Here is a 19,793-nt window from a genome sequence, read left to right on the forward strand (position 1 = left end):
TTCAGAGCAGCAAATTAATGTTTATTTTCATTATGCACATGACAGAAACCCACAGTAACAGAGTTAGGAAACAGGTGGAAAGAGCATGGTGCAGCCCCCTTGTTGGATATTTAAAGTCTTTTGCACTATAGGTATAAATATTCCTCTTCAGACAAACATGAATATCCCACAAATGTGAAACTTTGTCTTCATTCTGCAAAAAAAAGGTAAAAAAATAAATAAATAAAAATTTAACAGTAATTTAGAAAAGTACTAATTCAGACTATTACATACAAATAGATCCGTTCATATGATATATAGGCAAAACTGAATACATGCATGCTCAAAATATCATTCCTTTGCTGGTATACAGCTTTTACTGTCCTGGGAAGGTTCCTACTAGATGTGGGTTTGCTTCCATACAGCATTAGTGAGGTTGGGCATCAGCTTGCCACAGTTTGACTTATTCTCAGCAAACCCATGTATGTATGTAAGGTTTCATGCCATTTGCCAAAGCTAGACATTTCTACCAGAATGTGACATTTATCACTGAAGAGGATGAGTTTACACCGCTCCAGAATCCAATTGTTGTGACCGTTTTACCACTCCATTTTTTGGGGTTGGTTGCACATGGTCATTTTAGGTTTGTTTGCCTCAAACAACCCATCAAATCCCATGTGTGATAACTCATGGGCCATGGGGATGCACCGAAATTAAAATAAATAAATAAATAAATAAGGAAATTATAAAAAAAAAAAAAAAAACTTTTAAATTTAAAAAAACATTCAAAGGGGCATCGGGCTAGAAATCGTTGCCCGTTGTTAGGTCTAATCTGATTAGTTTCCTAGTTGCGATTCTGTCTGTGAATATCCTTGTTTTGATCCCTGCCTGACTGACTATCCTTGAACTCCGCCTGTACTGACCTCAGCCTGACTATCCTTGAACTCCGCCTGTACTGACCGCAGCCTGCCTGACTATTCTTGAACTGTGCCTGTACCAACTAGGGTTGCCACCTGGCCGGTGAAAATGTTGCTTGATGCCAATGTTATTAATAGGAAAAAATGGCAAGAATATAGGAAGGCCGGTATTTTTCCCCAGACAGGTGGCAACCCTAATACCGACCTCAACCTGCTAGATTATGGTTTATCGTTTAATCTGTGAGAGCCTGGTATTGCCTTCTGTCCAAAACCTTGACCGTGACCAGGGAGCTTAGCACTTATTCTGAATTTGGGGAGCCGTATGTGACACCATGTTCCCTACGAATACGCTTTGTGCTGGCATTGCTTCCAACTGTGAAGGTCATTTTAGACTGTCCACATAGATTTGGCTACGTACAGTATATATAATATATCTCTGTGTTTTGGATTTCTCCATCCCCACCACAAATTACTCATTATGTCATTCTCGCCACCTACGAACTCACTTTACACTATGCTCCTCTTCTCAACACATCAAAACTTTGTACTCCATCACCCTTCCTCTCCATTTTTACCTGATCATTTATTCTCTGGATGTGTTGAAACCTGAGCAACCCCACCAACAAAATCATACATTTATATAAGTAGAATTCTACTCTGAAAGGGCAGAAACTTTTCAGAGTTTCCATAGACTGTTTTTAGCCTGCCACGCTACAGCATTACACATCATGTGCAAATGGCTTGGGTATATTTAGGGTTTGTGGTTATCTGTACCACAAGTAGAGTCAATTACTTTGTCCTTTTTTCTGCTATAAAAAAATTGCATTGAATTCAACTTAACCTTCTCCTTCTCATCTAGGACTTAAATGAGAAGTACTTCTCACAGGCCCTTTTAAAATTATCACACTCTTTTTGTCTTCGCCGAGAACCGCCATTTGCAACCAAATCAGTATCCGCCAGTATAACTCTTTGGGCCCACAGCTGCCTCTGTGACTGCAGAATTGTGCATCTTGGTGTTGGTTAAGCAGCAGCACGCAAACTGGAATCAAATCTGCTCATTTTTGGAGATTGTTACCATCGAGCCAAAAGAATGGTCTGATGCAGCTAAAGATGGCAGCCAGATTTTATTTATTTAAGATTTCATATCTACTCTTCTACTTAATTTTGCAAGAGATGACTGGGGAGCCAGGGTATATAGCATTATACTCCTGATTATTTGCAGTTTTTCATCCAGTGGTTCCCATGTAAAGTACATTTGCAGGTAGAGTTGGGCAGTTCAGACCAGGAGCTTTACTGGACCCCCTGCAGGCATGGGGTTTGTTGCCCCTATAGTTACGCTATAGGGGTGAATATGTGTTTTCTGCAATTGACACTTAATGAACCCATTACAGGTATGGGACCTGTTATCCAAAATGCTTGGGAGATGGGGTTGTCTGGAAAAGGGGTCTTTCTTTATCTTAAGGTAACTGAAAGGGATACTGTCATGGGGAACAAAATTTTTTCAAAATGAATCAGTTAATAGTGCTGCTCCAGCAGAATTCTGCACTGAAATCCGTTTCTCAAAAGAGCAAACAGATTTTTTTATATTCAATTTTGAAATCTGACATGCGGCTAGACATATTGTCAATTTCCCAGCTGCCCCAAGTCATGCGACTTGTGCTCTGATAAACTTCAATCACTCTTTACTGCTGCAGGGCCGGACTGGGAGTAAAAAGCAGCCCTGGCAAAAAAAATCAAAGCAGCCCACATAGAAATGCATGCTGGTCTTTTATTTACACACGAATACATATATATACATACATATATATATATATATACATACATATATATATATATATATACACATACAGGGTGGGACAGTACTCCTTTTGCATTTGTTTATGACTTATAATATAAAAAAATATATAAAAAAAATAGAGAGAGAGAGAGAGAGAGAGAGAGAGAGAGAGAGAGAGAGAGAGAGAGAGAGAGAGAGAGAGAGAGAGAGAGAGAGAGAGAGAGAGAGAGAGAGAGAGAGAGAGAGAGAGAGAGAGAGAGAGAGAGAGAGAGAGAGAGAGAGAGAGAGAGAGAGAGAGAGAGAGAGAGAGAGAGAGAGAGAGGCATGCAGATGTTCCGCACACCATAAGTGGCAAAAAACCTGGGTGCTAATCCAAAAGAAAAATGGATACAGGTGCAGGGTGGGACAGCACTCCAAGGATTTGAAGACAAGGATATAATGTCAAGAAACTGAGCAGGTTTATTCAATCCGACGTTTCAGTTCCACACAGGAACTTTCTTCAGGGAAATACAGAACACAGTGCAGGGTTTAAAACAGCATAATGGCGCCAAATCTGGTTGCTAGGCAACCGTATGCAACATGAAACATGCTGAGCTTAGTGAAAAACTAACTGGTGTAAAACATGGTGGTTTAAAACAACAGTACAGACCTCCTCGCTGGGTATAAGGCAGAAACAGAGAGTAGGGAGTAGTATAAGCGTAAATGAATGTACACAGAGCTAGGGGGCGTGTCCAGACGCCCAGGCAGTGATCAGTGGAGGTGGGGGCCCCTTGTGGCCAATCAGGAGACAGTGGGGCGGAGCGGAGTGTTAGACCCGAAGGGAACACCCACAGGTAGTGACAACAGTCATTCCCTGGCAACCGCAGGCCGGAATTTGCATAGCAGGTACTCGGGTGTGTAGCAGCATGACAGTAACACACTCAAATGAGTGCGAATACTCTCAGGTCTGCGCATCACTCCCCACCTACATCCTGGCACCGGAACTTTATTCTGCTAAAGCAGCCGCACCACCTTCCTGTGTGCCCACGTACTGAAAACCTTGTGTCGCTCATGTGTAAGGAGCCAAACCTTCCGCTCCTTCGCCCGATACTCCCATAGGTCTGTACCTAAGCCCAAAAAGCGAGTCATGGATCTGACTGGGATTAAAAGCAACAAAGTTGCAACACTTAGCTGTGCCATGTATCCAGCTAGATTAGGTGGAAAAGGTTACTACAATATAAGGAGGGAAAAGACAACAGATGGATAATAACAAAAAGGGAAATGTTGCAAACGTAAAAGGGACATGACAAAGTCCAATGCAGCGGATGTTCTAGATAAAACATCCAAGTGGCAATAGTTCATTAAGGCCACGTGGGGCCACAGTATCCAATGTGTAAATCCATCTGGATTCCTTCCTCAATAATGCTTGGTCCCGGTTGCCCCCCCTGGGCAAGGGTGGTTGGTAGTCAATGGCCATACATCTGAAAGTGGGCAAAGTGTGTCCCTCGGCTAGAAAATGTCTAGCCACCGGTTGAAGAGCCTTGCCTTCTTTGAGTGCTTTGCTAATAGATGAACGGTGGTTGGCTATGCGCTCCTTCAGAGTCGTGGTGGTTTTACCAATGTAATACAGGCCACAAGGGCACGTTATGAGGTACACGATGTAAGTCGAACAACACCCGAGTCTACTCCGGATTTTGAACCTCTTCCCCGTATGGGGGTGAGGGAAGTCAGGTCCTGTAAGTAAGCAGCGACAAGTAACACAATCCGGGCACCTGTAGCAGCCAGCCTTCTTCTGAGTGGTGAGCCATCCGGGCTCTGTATTGGTGATCCCCTTGAGGCCGGTTATTACCAGTAGGTCTCGCAAGTTTTTCCTCTTTTATAGCCCATCAGAGGTTTCTCGGAGGAATGAAGGCAAGTGACTCATCCATATTCAGCATGGGCCAGTGTTTGTTAATGCTGGCCTTCAGCTGCCCAGATGCTGTGGAGTAAGTGGTGGAGAAAATCAAGGTTTTTTTTAAAATGGGCTCCTTGATGGAAATAGGCTGGAGAAGTTCAGCTTGGGTGTGTTGGAGTGCCCTCTCAAGTTGTTCATATAACATGCCAGGTGAGTAGCCTCTGTCAAGGAATCTATCCAGCATCTCTCGGAGCTGCAATACAGCTGTGGATCTGGAGCTGTTGTTGCGTATCACACGCAAAAACTGTGAGTATGGGATCCCTCGGATGGAGGCCGGAGGATGGTGGCTGCTGGCATGCAGGATCGAGTTTCTGTCAGTTGGCTTCCTAAAGAGACGGGTGCCCACTTCTGGGCCTGATAGAAAAATGTTTAAATCTAGAAAAACAATGTCTTCCTTGCTATAATTGAGGGTCAATTTTATGGGGCTGTCAATCATGTTAAGCCCCTGATGAAAGGATATGAGTGCCTCCTCCGTGTCTGTCCAAATCAGGAGAAGATCATCTATGTAGCGGAGGTAGGTGAGGATTTGTTGTCCCAGTAACGGGAGAATGTACTTTGTTTCAAAGTCAAGCATATAGATATTGGCGTAGGACGGAGCCAGTGCACTTCCCATTGCGGTCCCTGCCAGTTGAAGGTAAAAAGAGTGTTCAAACCGGAAAAAGTTCCTGGATAATGTCAGTTCTAGGAGGTGTATCAAGAACTCAATGGGTACATCTATGGAGGGAGAGGATACAAGGGCTCTCCTGCAGGCTTGAATCCCCTGGTCATGGGGGATCACCGTATAAAGGCTTGTCACGTCCATGGTGGCCAATATGCTGTTCGAGGGGATCGGAGGAAGTTCTGCTAGTTTTCTGATGACGTGGCCCGAATCCTGGGTATAGGAGAGCATGGTACTGACTATTGGCTGTAGATAATGGTCCACATAGGTAGAGATGGATTGATACAGGGAGTCCACTGCTGAAATGATTGGTCGCCCAGGAGGGGCTGACAGGGATTTGTGAACCTTAGGTAAAGTATAAATGATCGGTGTCCTGGGGTACTGTGTAGTGAGGAACTTGTGGGTGTCCGTATCGATCCATCCAGCGGTCTTGGCCATTGATAAGAATGAGTCAAGTTCTTTTTTAAAATTGTGGGTAGGGTCGCCAGGCAAAAGGCGATAGGTGGTGGTGTCAGAGAGTTGGTTAAGAAGTTCTGTTCTGTAATAGGATAAATCCAGAAGCACGATTGCCCCACCTTTGTCCGCCGGTCTGATGATCAGGTCCTTGTCAGCTTGAAGTGTCCTGATAGCCTGTCTCTCTCGTGGGGATAGATTCTGTCGTTGTGGAAAATTCTGTTTGTTGGTACACATCTCTCGACTGAGGATCTTGCCAAATGTCTTGATCGCTGCCGGAGGATTGGGAGGGTCAAAATTACTCCTAGCTCGAAATTTCGGGGTAGGCTTATCGGATGAATCTTTAAAGTGTTCTTTTAATCGGAGTTTCCTTTGGAACCTATGGATATCCACAAGAAGATCCAATGGGTCTGGTGAACATGTAGGTATAAATGATAGATCCTCCGGCAGCGATCAAGACATTTGGCAAGATCCTCAGTCGAGAGATGTGTACCAACAAACAGAATTTTCCACAACGACAGAATCTATCCCCACGAGAGAGACAGGCTATCAGGACACTTCAAGCTGACAAGGACCTGATCATCAGACCGGCGGACAAAGGTGGGGCAATCGTGCTTCTGGATTTATCCTATTACAGAACAGAACTTCTTAACCAACTCTCTGACACCACCACCTATCGCCTTTTGCCTGGCGACCCTACCCACAATTTTAAAAAAGAACTTGACTCATTCTTATCAATGGCCAAGACCGCTGGATGGATCGATACGGACACCCACAAGTTCCTCACTACACAGTACCCCAGGACACCGATCATTTATACTTTACCTAAGGTTCACAAATCCCTGTCAGCCCCTCCTGGGCGACCAATCATTTCAGCAGTGGACTCCCTGTATCAATCCATCTCTACCTATGTGGACCATTATCTACAGCCAATAGTCAGTACCATGCTCTCCTATACCCAGGATTCGGGCCACGTCATCAGAAAACTAGCAGAACTTCCTCCGATCCCCTCGAACAGCATATTGGCCACCATGGACGTGACAAGCCTTTATACGGTGATCCCCCATGACCAGGGGATTCAAGCCTGCAGGAGAGCCCTTGTATCCTCTCCCTCCATAGATGTACCCATTGAGTTCTTGATACACCTCCTAGAACTGACATTATCCAGGAACTTTTTCCGGTTTGAACACTCTTTTTACCTTCAACTGGCAGGGACCGCAATGGGAAGTGCACTGGCTCCGTCCTACGCCAATATCTATATGCTTGACTTTGAAACAAAGTACATTCTCCCGTTACTGGGACAACAAATCCTCACCTACCTCCGCTACATAGATGATCTTCTCCTGATTTGGACAGACACGGAGGAGGCACTCATATCCTTTCATCAGGGGCTTAACATGATTGACAGCCCCATAAAATTGACCCTCAATTATAGCAAGGAAGACATTGTTTTTCTAGATTTAAACATTTTTCTATCAGGCCCAGAAGTGGGCACCCGTCTCTTTAGGAAGCCAACTGACAGAAACTCGATCCTGCATGCCAGCAGCCACCATCCTCCGGCCTCCATCCGAGGGATCCCATACTCACAGTTTTTGCGTGTGATACGCAACAACAGCTCCAGATCCACAGCTGTATTGCAGCTCCGAGAGATGCTGGATAGATTCCTTGACAGAGGCTACTCACCTGGCATGTTATATGAACAACTTGAGAGGGCACTCCAACACACCCAAGCTGAACTTCTCCAGCCTATTTCCATCAAGGAGCCCATTTTAAAAAAAACCTTGATTTTCTCCACCACTTACTCCACAGCATCTGGGCAGCTGAAGGCCAGCATTAACAAACACTGGCCCATGCTGAATATGGATGAGTCACTTTGCCTTCATTCCTCCGAGAAACCTCTGATGGGCTATAAAAGAGGAAAAAACTTGCGAGACCTACTGGTAATAACCGGCCTCAAGGGGATCACCAATACAGAGCCCGGATGGCTCACCACTCAGAAGAAGGCTGGCTGCTACAGGTGCCCGGATTGTGTTACTTGTCGCTGCTTACTTACAGGACCTGACTTCCCTCACCCCCATACGGGGAAGAGGTTCAAAATCCGGAGTAGACTCGGGTGTTGTTCGACTTACATCGTGTACCTCATAACGTGCCCTTGTGGCCTGTATTACATTGGTAAAACCACCACGACTCTGAAGGAGCGCATAGCCAACCACCGTTCATCTATTAGCAAAGCACTCAAAGAAGGCAAGGCTCTTCAACCGGTGGCTAGACATTTTCTAGCCGAGGGACACACTTTGCCCACTTTCAGATGTATGGCCATTGACTACCAACCACCCTTGCCCAGGGGGGGCAACCGGGACCAAGCATTATTGAGGAAGGAATCCAGATGGATTTACACATTGGATACTGTGGCCCCACGTGGCCTTAATGAACTATTGCCACTTGGATGTTTTATCTAGAACATCCGCTGCATTGGACTTTGTCATGTCCCTTTTACGTTTGCAACATTTCCCTTTTTGTTATTATCCATCTGTTGTCTTTTCCCTCCTTATATTGTAGTAACCTTTTCCACCTAATCTAGCTGGATACATGGCACAGCTAAGTGTTGCAACTTTGTTGCTTTTAATCCCAGTCAGATCCATGACTCGCTTTTTGGGCTTAGGTACAGACCTATGGGAGTATCGGGCGAAGGAGCGGAAGGTTTGGCTCCTTACACATGAGCGACACAAGGTTTTCAGTACGTGGGCACACAGGAAGGTGGTGCGGCTGCTTTAGCAGAATAAAGTTCCGGTGCCAGGATGTAGGTGGGGAGTGATGCGCAGACCTGAGAGTATTCGCACTCATTTGAGTGTGTTACTGTCATGCTGCTACACACCCGAGTACCTGCTATGCAAATTCCGGCCTGCGGTTGCCAGGGAATGACTGTTGTCACTACCTGTGGGTGTTCCCTTCGGGTCTAACACTCCGCTCCGCCCCACTGTCTCCTGATTGGCCACAAGGGGCCCCCACCTCCACTGATCACTGCCTGGGCGTCTGGACACGCCCCCTAGCTCTGTGTACATTCATTTACGCTTATACTACTCCCTACTCTCTGTTTCTGGCTTATACCCAGCGAGGAGGTCTGTACTGTTGTTTTAAACCACCATGTTTTACACCAGTTAGTTTTTCACTAAGCTCAGCATGTTTCATGTTGCATACGGTTGCCTAGCAACCAGATTTGGCGCCATTATGCTGTTTTAAACCCTGCACTGTGCACTGTGTTCTGTATTTCCCTGAAGAAAGTTCCTGTGTGGAACTGAAACGTCGGATTGAATAAACCTGCTCACTTTCTTGACATTATATCCTTGTCTTCAAATCCTTGGAGTGCTGTCCCACCCTGCACCTGTATCCATTTTTCTTTTGGATTAGCACCCAGGTTTTTTGCCACTTATGGTGTGCGGAACATCTGCATCTGCCTCTCTCTCTCTCTCTCTCTCTCTCTCTCTCTCTATTTTTTTTTTATATATTTTTTTTATATTATAAGTCATAAACAAATGCAAAAGGAGTACATTTTAGTTTCTGGGCTTGTGCTAAAGGAGAACTAATAATGCATCCTATAAGATACATACCAATGGGCATTTAAATTTATGTTTGCTTATCATTTACAGTAGGGGGTAAATGATCCCTAATAATACATGAGTGATACTCAGAGTTCCCTGTATAACTCAGCCTGCAGCCTTGTGCCTTTATATGGTCACAGAACAACCCCTCAGTAACTTCAGATATCCTTATCATTTATAGTAGGTGGTACATTTTCCCTTATAATACATGAGTGATACTCAGAGTTCCCTGTATAACTCAGCCTGCAGCCTTGTGTCTTTATATGGTCACAGAACAACCCCTCAGTGACTTCTAATATCCTTATCATTTACAGTAGGGGGTACATTATCCCTTATAATATATGAGTGATACTCAGAGTTTCCTGTATAACTCAGCCTGCAGCCTTGTGCCTTTATATGGTCACAAAACCCCTCAGTGACTTCTAAAATCCTTATCATTTACAGTAGGGAGTACATTATCCCTTATAATACATGAGTGATACTCAGAGTTCCCTGTATAACTCAGCCTGCAGCCTTGTGCCTTTATATGGTCACAGAATAACCCCTCAGTGACTTTTAATATCCTTATCAAGTACAATAGGGGGTACATGAGTGATACTTAGAGTTCCCTGTATAACTCAGCCTGCAGCAGTTCTAGAGTTGCCAACTGGCATACCACAGGGACTCCAGTGCCTGTCTCTCTCCTGCTAACTGTTGCTGTAACCCTGCCTTTGTACTGTATCTATCTCTTCCTTGTTCCATTAGCCCCAGCACTTCATGGCACATAGTGGCCACCAACTATTTCATACTCTGACAGCCCACTGTCGCACGAATTACAGAAAGAAAAGGAAAGAGGATGGATCCTTTCTGCTTTATTTTTTTCAAATTCTCACTCATGCCCCTACATTTTTCCACCCTTCAGCATTTAGTTTTTCTTTATTCCAGCTTTCTCTCTGTTCATTACTTATTCTGCTTCCCCATCTTCACTCCTATTTATATTATATATATAGCTATATTTTTTATTCGATCAGCCTCTCCTCCTTTTGCTCCTATTTTTTTTTTCCCAATTGTATTTTAAAAAATGGATAATTGAATGTTACTGTGGCAGGGAGCATTACATTCAGGGCTTCAGGCCCAGCACAGGCAGACCAGCAGTCAGCATAAACAATATAATCCACACCTGTCCACAGCCTCAGTAACTACTGGGCAGACGTGGATCTGCTGGCTGCTGCTCTACAGTAGTGTGTGTGCTGCAGTCTGACTGTACTTACTGAGCTGATGCAGGAGACAGGAGACTGACAGGCCCTGTACTTTCAGCTTCCACACCACTCGTGCACGGCAGCAACAGCAGCAGAGAGCAGAGACGAGTGGGAAGGGCGGGGCCATAGTTGGAGCTAGGAGCTGGGTCCTAGAGCCCGGATGCGGTGAAAAGTAAATTCTAAATTAGTACTGTCGCTCGGGAGCGGCCCAATTAAACAAAATATAGTGCGGCCCCTCTGGCATTTGCCCGAAAAATTACATTGCCAGTCCGGGCCTGTACTGCAAGTTGGAGTGGTATCACCCCCCTCCCTTCCCCCCCCCAGCAGCCAAACAAAAGAACAATGGTAAGGTTACCAGATAACAGCTCCCTAACACAAGATAACAGCTGCCTGGTAGATCTAAGAACAGCACTCAATAGTAAAAACCAATGTCCCACTGAGACTCCTTCCGTTACATTGAGAAGGAAAAACAGCAGCCTGCCAGAAAGCATTTCTCTCCTAAAGTGCAGGCACAAGTCACATGACCAGGGGCAGCTGGGAAATTGACAAAATGTCTAGCCCCGTGTCAGATTTCAAAATTGAATATAAAAAAATCTGTTTGCTCTTTTGAGAAATGGATTTCAGTTCTGCTGGAGTAGCACTTTTAATTGATGCGTTTTGAAAAAAACATGTTTCCGATGACAGTATCCCTTTAAAAAAAAAAAAACTGTTAAAACATTAAACCCAATAAAAAAAGTGTCCTGAAAAGTTGCACACAAATGCACAAAATGTTTGGATTATTGTATGAAACCAAATGCAGACCATAATATCCAAAATTTTATAGAAATTTATTAATAAAATTTGGATTTTTAAAAGCTGGATGAATAGAGTTTTCGAAACCAAAAACTTAAAATTGAATTTGATTCAAATTTAAAAAACTCGATTCAAGTTTTTTTCTCGAAAATCAGGAAGGCTGCAAACAACTCCAAATTGATGCCTGGATGTCTCCCACTGACTTAAACAGCAATTTTAGCAGGTTTTTGGTGGCGAATAGTCGAATTTGAGTTCTTAAAGGGCCAAAGTATGAGAAATATCGAAAATCGAATTTGAATTTTTTTTAAAAACTCGAATCAAATTTGAATAACTCCCGAGTCAAATTTGACAGTTTTGACCATATAAACCACTAGAAAATTTGAATTTCGAATTTTCAATTCGACCCTTGATAATAAAAATGGTCTTGCTACCAACATGGATTCATGCAGCATAGCTAAGATCAAAAACAGGTATGGGACCCATTATTCGGAAATCCTCTGAAAGAAGTCATCTCCTATACACTCCATTTTAATCAAATATTTCACATTTTTAAAAATGATTTCCTTTTTCTCAGTAATAATATAACAGTTCCTGGTACTTGATCCAAACTAAGATATAATTAATCCTTGTTGGAGGCAAAACAATCCTTTTGGGTTTAATTAATGTATATATTTTTTTTTAGTAGACTACGTATGGAAATTAAAATTATGGAAAAATCCCTTATCCGGAAAATCCCAGAGTGTTCTGGACAACAGGTCCCATTTCTGTACAAGGTACTGGTTTATTATTATTACAGAGGAAAATGAAATCATTTTTAATGATGCTTAAAATTGAGTCTGGCTTTCCTCAAATGCAGAGCTTTCTGGATATCAGGTTTCCAGATAACAGTTCCCATACCAGAACTCATTTGCAATTCTTTAATCATTTCCAACTATGGCTCATAAGCATAGGGTATCTGGCATATTTAAAGCAGCAGAGATGATAGAGCTCCAGTCTGAGCTTGGATTGAGATGCATATGGATTCAATCACAGCCGCAAGGAATAAAGGAATTCATGCAGTTGCGTCTCCTTGCTTGATTGATTCCAAATTTTTTCCACTTTCTCTGGCAAATATTATTTCAGCTCTACACTAAAAGAATGCTGAAGGACGTTTGTACAATATGACTGCAGGGGCAGGAGCCTTTTGAATCTAAAATAAGGGACAGAACATTAAAGGGGAATTTCACCTTTCAACAAACTTTTGGTAAGTTATAGGTGACACTATTCTATTGGACTTTATTTTCTTTTTATTGTTTTTTAATTATTAGCCATCCAATTCTGCCTCTTTCCATCCTGCAACTGAAAATCCTAAATGCTATTAGGGTAAGTGATGGCTAGGGTCATTAAAATGACATACCAGAAGAACAATGTTAACAAATCAAAAGTACATTAGGGGGTTATTTATCAAATTCCAAATTTTTCTGATGTTTTAAATAAAAAAAAAAGTCAGACCAAACTAGAATCTAATATTTACCCTTATTCATTATTAAAAAACCATGAGCAAAACTTAACTTTTTGGGATTGTCACACGAAAAATCTGAATTTTTCTGATTTGACTCCCAAAAAATCGTGTGCAAAAGCACGAAATGTTAGGATTATCGTACGAAACCCAGCGCAGACCATAATATCTTCAAATTGAAAATAGAACCTCTGCCATTGACTTCTACAGGACCGCGACAGGTTGAAGATGCAGTATTTTGGGATTTGGACCAGAGTAAATAGGGCATGTAGTTTCAACTTTCCTCTTGTTATTTAAAGGGAAACTATCGTGAAAACGGGGTCAATATAATTTTGAGCTAATAAGATGGTAGGTATTTGGAGGGCGAAATAAAACCCATGCAGACACTGGCAAAGCATACACACTCCATGATGGCATTGCCCAAGTGCTACAAGATATAATGGTTATCCACTGTATATACTGTAACTACATCTGATCCACAATATTGTTTTGCTAAGAAGAGCTGGACTGAATGCAGATGAACAAAATTCGGGGAGATTTAGCTGCCCGGCGACAAATCGCCTCTTCTTCGGGCGACTAATCTCCCCAAACTGCCTCCCCACGGGCTAGAATATACATCGCCATCAGGATGGCACTCTGAGTGCTTCGTTTTCTGAAGCCGCCTGAAGTTTCCTCGCTAAGCAACTTCGGAAAATGAAATGATTCGAGTGCCATCCCACCGGCGATTTAGATTCTAGCCAGCTGGTAGGCATTGTGGGGAGATTAGTTGCCCGAAGAAGAGGCGATTTGTCGCCGGGTAACTAATCTCCACGCGAGTCTCTGCCCTAAGAGCCCCTATAGCCAGTACACTATTAACAAACATTTTTAAACGTCTTTTTATGCATTACAAAATGCATACAAACATAGGAGAAGCAGTTTATGCTTTGGCTGCACTACATGTATTGGACAGGTTATCCAGAATGCTCGGGATCTGGGGTTTGGTCTTCCAGGTAACGTATCTTTCGTTAATTTGGATCTTCATACCTTAAGTCTACTAGAAAATCATGTAAATGGATGGTTTTTCTTCCAGTAAGGATCAATGATATTCATTCCCTAAAAAGCAAAGCAGAGGTCTCCCATCTCTGATGCATTTCTATAAACACAGCGCCCTCTGCTGGTAAAACACACAACTGTGAATAGTGGAAGGATTTAGAGGCAGTTTTATGTAAATGGAATGCTAAATCATGATGAAGAGTGGATAGGGTTGCCATCTGGCCGGTAAAAATGATGGTTGATCCAAACGTTATTAATAGGGAAAAAAGATAAATATATAGGCCGGTATTTTTTTCCAGAAAAGGTGGCAACCCTAAGGATGGATCCCTTAGCAGGAAATCCCTTTCTTCTATCCATAAGCAAATTGAGACCATGCAAAATGTGATAGTTGGAGAATGCAACCTATATTTTCATTGCAACCAGTGGCTCAGCGTGTATCATAACATAGAACGTGAAAGAGGGTCCACCTTCATCGCTTTCAGTCACTGCAAGGGAACTTATAATTATGGGCAGAGAGTACAATTTGGAGGCTGCAGGTGCTCTATTGATTTTCGGCTTGAGTTTAATAGAACAGTACCTCCATTTATGACTAGCAGGGGCGCACCAGCTATAGCTCAATTTAGATGAATACCGAAAGGTTTGTATATGAAGATTTAAGGATTTGGTGCATCCCTGCTACATGTTCTGCATTCAGAGAGGCAAGCAAGATATATTGCTTATTATACTCTTCCTCTACAGAGGAAGAGTGTAATAAAAATAAAAAAAAGATCATACGATAACTAATTATTGAGAATACTAATCTTAGACTGTAAGCTCTATGGGACAGGGACTTTCTTTCCACTGTGTCTCTTACCACATAGCATTTAAGCACTGTGTCCTTATATGAGCTCTGTGTCCTATGTATATTTATTGCGTGCTTTACAAATAAAGTTATACATACATACATACATATACTTATTTACTAAATCTAGACTAATGTCTAAATGATATATTTGATGGAAGGTTTGGAACAGATTTAAGGGCCCATAGTGGCATTTAGCTAGGGCTGAAGCTAAAAAACCACACTAGCACGCAAGCCCTTGCAAACGTTTTTACTGCGGTGGTGCATCGTTTGGGGGCTCCGCCCCTTTGTCAAGCATGCTTGCGAGGGGACATGATTATACTTTACAAGTACATTAGAGAACATTATAGACAAATAGCAGGGGACCTTTTTACCCATAAAGTGGATCACTGGGGGCCCCCCCTTCAGACTAGAGGAAAAGAACTTTCATTTGAAGCAGTGTAGGTGAGGACAATGAGGTTGTAGAATGTTGTGATGGCTGATTCAGTTAATGACTATAAGAGTGGCTTGGATGACTTCATGGACAGACATAATATCGAAGGCTATTGTGATACTATAGGGCGACCGATCTCCCCGAATCTGGCCGTGTGTCTCTGCCCTTAGTGTAATTAATACCTTAATTAAGCAAAAAATATGTTCAGCACAAGACTTATTTATTAGGTTCATTTTGGGGGCATATTTGATAAAATAGGCTTAATTGAGAGCACAAAGCTAACACGGCTAGCAAAATAGCTGCCATCTTTTACCATTACCTTTAGGTACTTGGTCCATACTGCCAGTTATTTGCACCCCAGGTACTTTGCTTCCTTTCCAGTTTTCTTCAGCGTTTCAAGCAACAGATCCACAGCGAGATCAGATTCAATTACCACTTTCTTGTTGGGTAAATCGATTTCATACTGGACTCCTGTTAGAAAGAAAGGAAAAAAGTATGCATATAGCTTGTCCTTTCTGCTTTTTTTTTTTTTTTTTTTTAAATCCTCAAGTAATAAATGTCATTTGTTTGATGTTTTACGCTTGGCTTTATTCAGTAGCCTCTAGGTAGAACCAAGCAGCCACTTTGGAAGTTTGATAGCAACCAAAGTGGAATAAAGATACTATCAAGATCCAAGTTGCCTGTTGATGCTTAAAGTTGCTGCTGGCTTCAGACTGCACGAGGATATGGACGAGGGGTTGGGTGTATTTGTAGGGTGTCTATAATTTTTTTTTTTTTTTTTGCAGGTGGTTCAAAGAAATTCCCCTTATGTCAATAGATTATCTTCACAGGGGTCTGGTGTTAAGGGGGGATGTAAACCCAACATGAAAAGCATGAAGGAGGAGGAGGAGGAGGAGGAGAAGAGCTGACTTCTGCTACATTGTTTCAAGAGTCAGAAGCAGGAGTGCAGGAAGGAACTAGGGATGCACCGAATCCAGAATTTGGTTTGGGATTCGGCCTTTTTGAGCAGGATTCAGATTCGGCCGAATGAAATCTGAATCCTAATTTGCATCGCGTGACTTTTTGTTACAAAACAAGGAAGTAAAAAATGTTTTCCCACTCATATACAATTGCATATACAAATTAGGATTCGGTATTCCGCTGTATCTTTTACAAAGGATTCGGGGGTTCGGTAGAATCCAAAAAAGTGTATTCTGTGCATCCCTATAAGGAACAGTCATCTTTGGAGACACAGATCTTTACTGCTAAAGGGCTGTGGTTGCCTTGGGCTGGTACAGAAGCCAATAACATTATGTACACCATTTCTAGTCTACTTCTTTAGTTCTCCTTTAAAAACGTAGGAAAAACCCTGGTAGGCTGCTTAAGAATTCTCAGCACAAGCCGACACATGGTCAGCCATGCTGGCAACAACGTTCCCCCTAAGCTGTGTACTTGTACATTAAGGCCAGTGCACACAACAAATTGTGGTGCGCACATAGATTTTTTGGTGTGAAAACACAACATTCTGCATTTATTCTGACCTCTGCACACAGTTTTAAAAAAAAAAATTAGTACACAAGTCTAATAAAATGGGCACGCAAAAGAATTTTTGGCAGATATAGCCGCGAAGGAACTAGAGGGAACATTGATGTTGGCAATGATGTTGTAAGGAGACAAATAACAAATCTCTGACTGATTATAGAAATAGCAGCTTATATTTTTATGTCCACGCCCTGAGCACGGATTCTATGCAGCCGCACCTAAATTACACCCATATTTGCCCAGACCTTATTACATGTATTGATCCCATTTCCAGCCAGGTACTGTATAAAGAATCAAATTAGCAATGCACTTCAGATTTACATTTGCCTTGCATATATTTTCATTAAAGGAGCTTCTGTACCAGCCCAAGGCAACCCTAGCCCTATATCTGTGCCCCTGATGATGCCTCCTTTAGCCCTCATCTTCTTTACCGCTGGGCTACTGTCTGTTACCGGTCACATTACCTGGGAGCATAGAAAACCAGTGAATTGTAAATGAATTAATAGTCCTGTAGCATAAGCTCCTATGACAAATGTAACCTCACTTGCTTATTGTTGTCCCACAACCCTAAACTTAGCTTTTCTCAACAAAAGCTCAGAACATACGGAGCTCACTGAGCATGTGCAGAGTCACCGACACTCAAAGCTGCCTAATATGATCCAAGATTGGGAGCTCCATAGAGCTGCTGAACCTCTGGGCTGGTAAGTTCAGCATACAGTATATTATACATTATTTTTAGCCGTACAGGCTGAACAGGGCATCCGACAGATGTAGGCCCATAGGAATCAAACAGGGTTTGTTCTTAAATGTATCTTTTTAATTAAACCCCTGGGAAATGTAACTAAACAACATGTGTAACTCTTGCCTCTGCCCTACATGTAAGTTATAGACACTTTGCATGATTAGTAGCAACATGGCTTGGCTTGCAATTATTAAAGATGGCATTTAACCCTTTACCTTTCTGATGCACCGAATAATCTGATGCACCGAATAAACTGAATTTTGTTAGATATTCTTATGAACTGACCCAGCAGAATATAGGCTACATTTCAAGAGATATATTGTGTGCATTGACTATTGTGGTGCAGTTCATCCAAATGGATTCCAGTTTACCAGTGGTTTATAAAAGAGCAATGGGCATAATCGGATATCAAGCAGGTATTCTATAAGTATTTCAGCAGTATTTCAGACAGGGCATCATTATAGTAGACTCCTTCCCATATCACCCTGCCAAAATTTAAGTTAACTTTTCTATAAAAAAACAAATCAAGTTTTCCACCATAAAGGGTAAGGATTTGTTTTTGTTATCCAGCAATGCAGTGAACTAAAGAGTTAAATCAGTGCTTTGCTTACCTTGTAGCCTAGAAAGTACACGATTCACTGCATTGGAGCAGCCTTCGCAGGTCATATCTACAAAGAATTCTTCTTTCTGAAATAAAAAAAAAAGTATTTAAAGGAGAAATAAAGCCTAAAAAATTAATAAGTCAAATGTTCCAATACTGTACCAGCAAATAGGCTCTGCAGCCTTATAACAGTAATGATCCAGGACTTCAAAGCTTTACCCAGCATCTAACCAGGCCCTAGAGTGTCAGTGGCACTGCACATGCTCTGTGTACTCTGGGCAGCTGTTGAGAAGCTAAGCTAAGGCATCATTGGAAATCATCTACACATCAAACTAATTCTGGTGCAGAATGCACTGGTCTCTATGCTGCCATGTTATAAGAATCTAAATTAATTATGAATAAGCCTTATATTTTAGATTGTATATATTGCAAGTAATATATCCCCATTATCAAATAGTATATACAGGTATATATCGTCATATATAGGTCATGGAACGCCAAGGTGACGTCTAATATCTTAATATTTTACAACATGGGGTACATTATTTGTTATAATACAAAAGTTCCAGTGAGTCAAGTTACAGAAATGATATCATCAAACACAGAGTATAATTGCGGACATCACTAAGCACCATATATACGGATATCATTTACACAATGTTCATGGCTCTTGTGTACTAAATATTTATATAATGTAAGGGGGGCCCTGACTCCAAATTTTTTTTAAGAAATATTTTTTTGGGGCCCTAATTTTTTTAACTTGTAAGGGGGGCCCTGGCGCCAATGTTTTTTTAAAAAGAAATTTCTGGGGCCCCAATTTTTTTTTAACTTGTAAGGAGGGCCCTGACGCCAATGTTTTTTTTAAAAAAAAACTTTTATGGGGGGCCTGGGTGCCAATGTTTTTTTTTTAAACTTATAAGGGGGGCCCTGACCATCAATAGCTTTTTATAACTTGTGTGTATGGGGGGGTTACTTTTTTAGCGCTGATGTCTGTGTGGTCTTTTAACTGTGATGTGGAGTGGGTGGGGTCTGGGTGGGCGGGGCCCAGGGGGCCCCGAAAATATTGTTGTACGGGGCCCCATGATTTCTAATGGTGGCCATGCCTAATAGTATTTAGCTGGTGTAACCCAATAAGAGCTGAAAAGGCAAAGCTTGGAGAAACATTGCATGTGCTGCGTTCATCTTTTTCTATGCATCTGTGTAGGACACAACAATTCTTGGGAAGGGGGGGCATAGTCTCACAAAACATTTATTGTGGTTTACTGCAGTTTTGGTGTCATGTTATCTCTCCTCTCTGTTTTTTTGTAAGTTGCACTGTATCTGTAATGGTGTAGTAGGACCACAAGCTGGCTCTCACATTGCCCCCTTGCCTTGGGTGCAAAAGATCTTTGTCCTGGCTTTGGCAGTGACTTTGGGATAGGTCAGCAACATCCCCCAAATTCTTCCTCCCCGTGGCTTCAATTATGATGGTCCCTGATGAGTCCTGCAGCAGGTCGGGTAGACAGAAGTTAACTGCAAAAAAGCTGGTAACCTGCGGGTTGAACTTTCGGGTGCAGGTATAGACGCGGGTCGGTGGTTCTGCAGGTTTGCGGGTCTTCTCAATAGCGAGTTTTCCCTCTTTATGCATGTTTTAAAAACTTTTTTCTGACCACGCCTACCTCTAATGATGTCACTTCCGGTTTGCAACGACAGCACTTCCTGTTTCTTGATGGTCAGCGGGTCACGGATCGGGTTGGGGATATGGCACTTGCGGGTCGATTGGGTAGCGGGTAAGAATGT

At 42.3% G+C, this 19,793-nt stretch overlaps 1 protein-coding gene across 1 annotated transcript in view; it reads right to left on the minus strand.

Moving 5' to 3' along the window:
• The window catches only part of atox1.S (antioxidant 1 copper chaperone S homeolog), a 23,008-nt gene continuing 3,215 nt past the window's right edge, over nucleotides 1-19,793 (minus strand). The window contains exons 2-4 of the mRNA XM_018254899.2: nucleotides 18,025-18,100; nucleotides 15,470-15,621; nucleotides 1-193 (exon numbers count right to left, since the gene is read on the minus strand). Of these exons, the coding sequence (XP_018110388.1) occupies nucleotides 15,497-15,621; nucleotides 18,025-18,100 (201 nt within the window). The 3' untranslated portion in view covers nucleotides 1-193; nucleotides 15,470-15,496. The remainder of the gene's footprint in view (nucleotides 194-15,469; nucleotides 15,622-18,024; nucleotides 18,101-19,793) is intronic.

The sequence above is a fragment of the Xenopus laevis genome, chromosome 3S, assembly GCF_017654675.1.
Source record: "Xenopus laevis strain J_2021 chromosome 3S, Xenopus_laevis_v10.1, whole genome shotgun sequence".
Taxonomy (NCBI): domain Eukaryota; kingdom Metazoa; phylum Chordata; class Amphibia; order Anura; family Pipidae; genus Xenopus; species Xenopus laevis.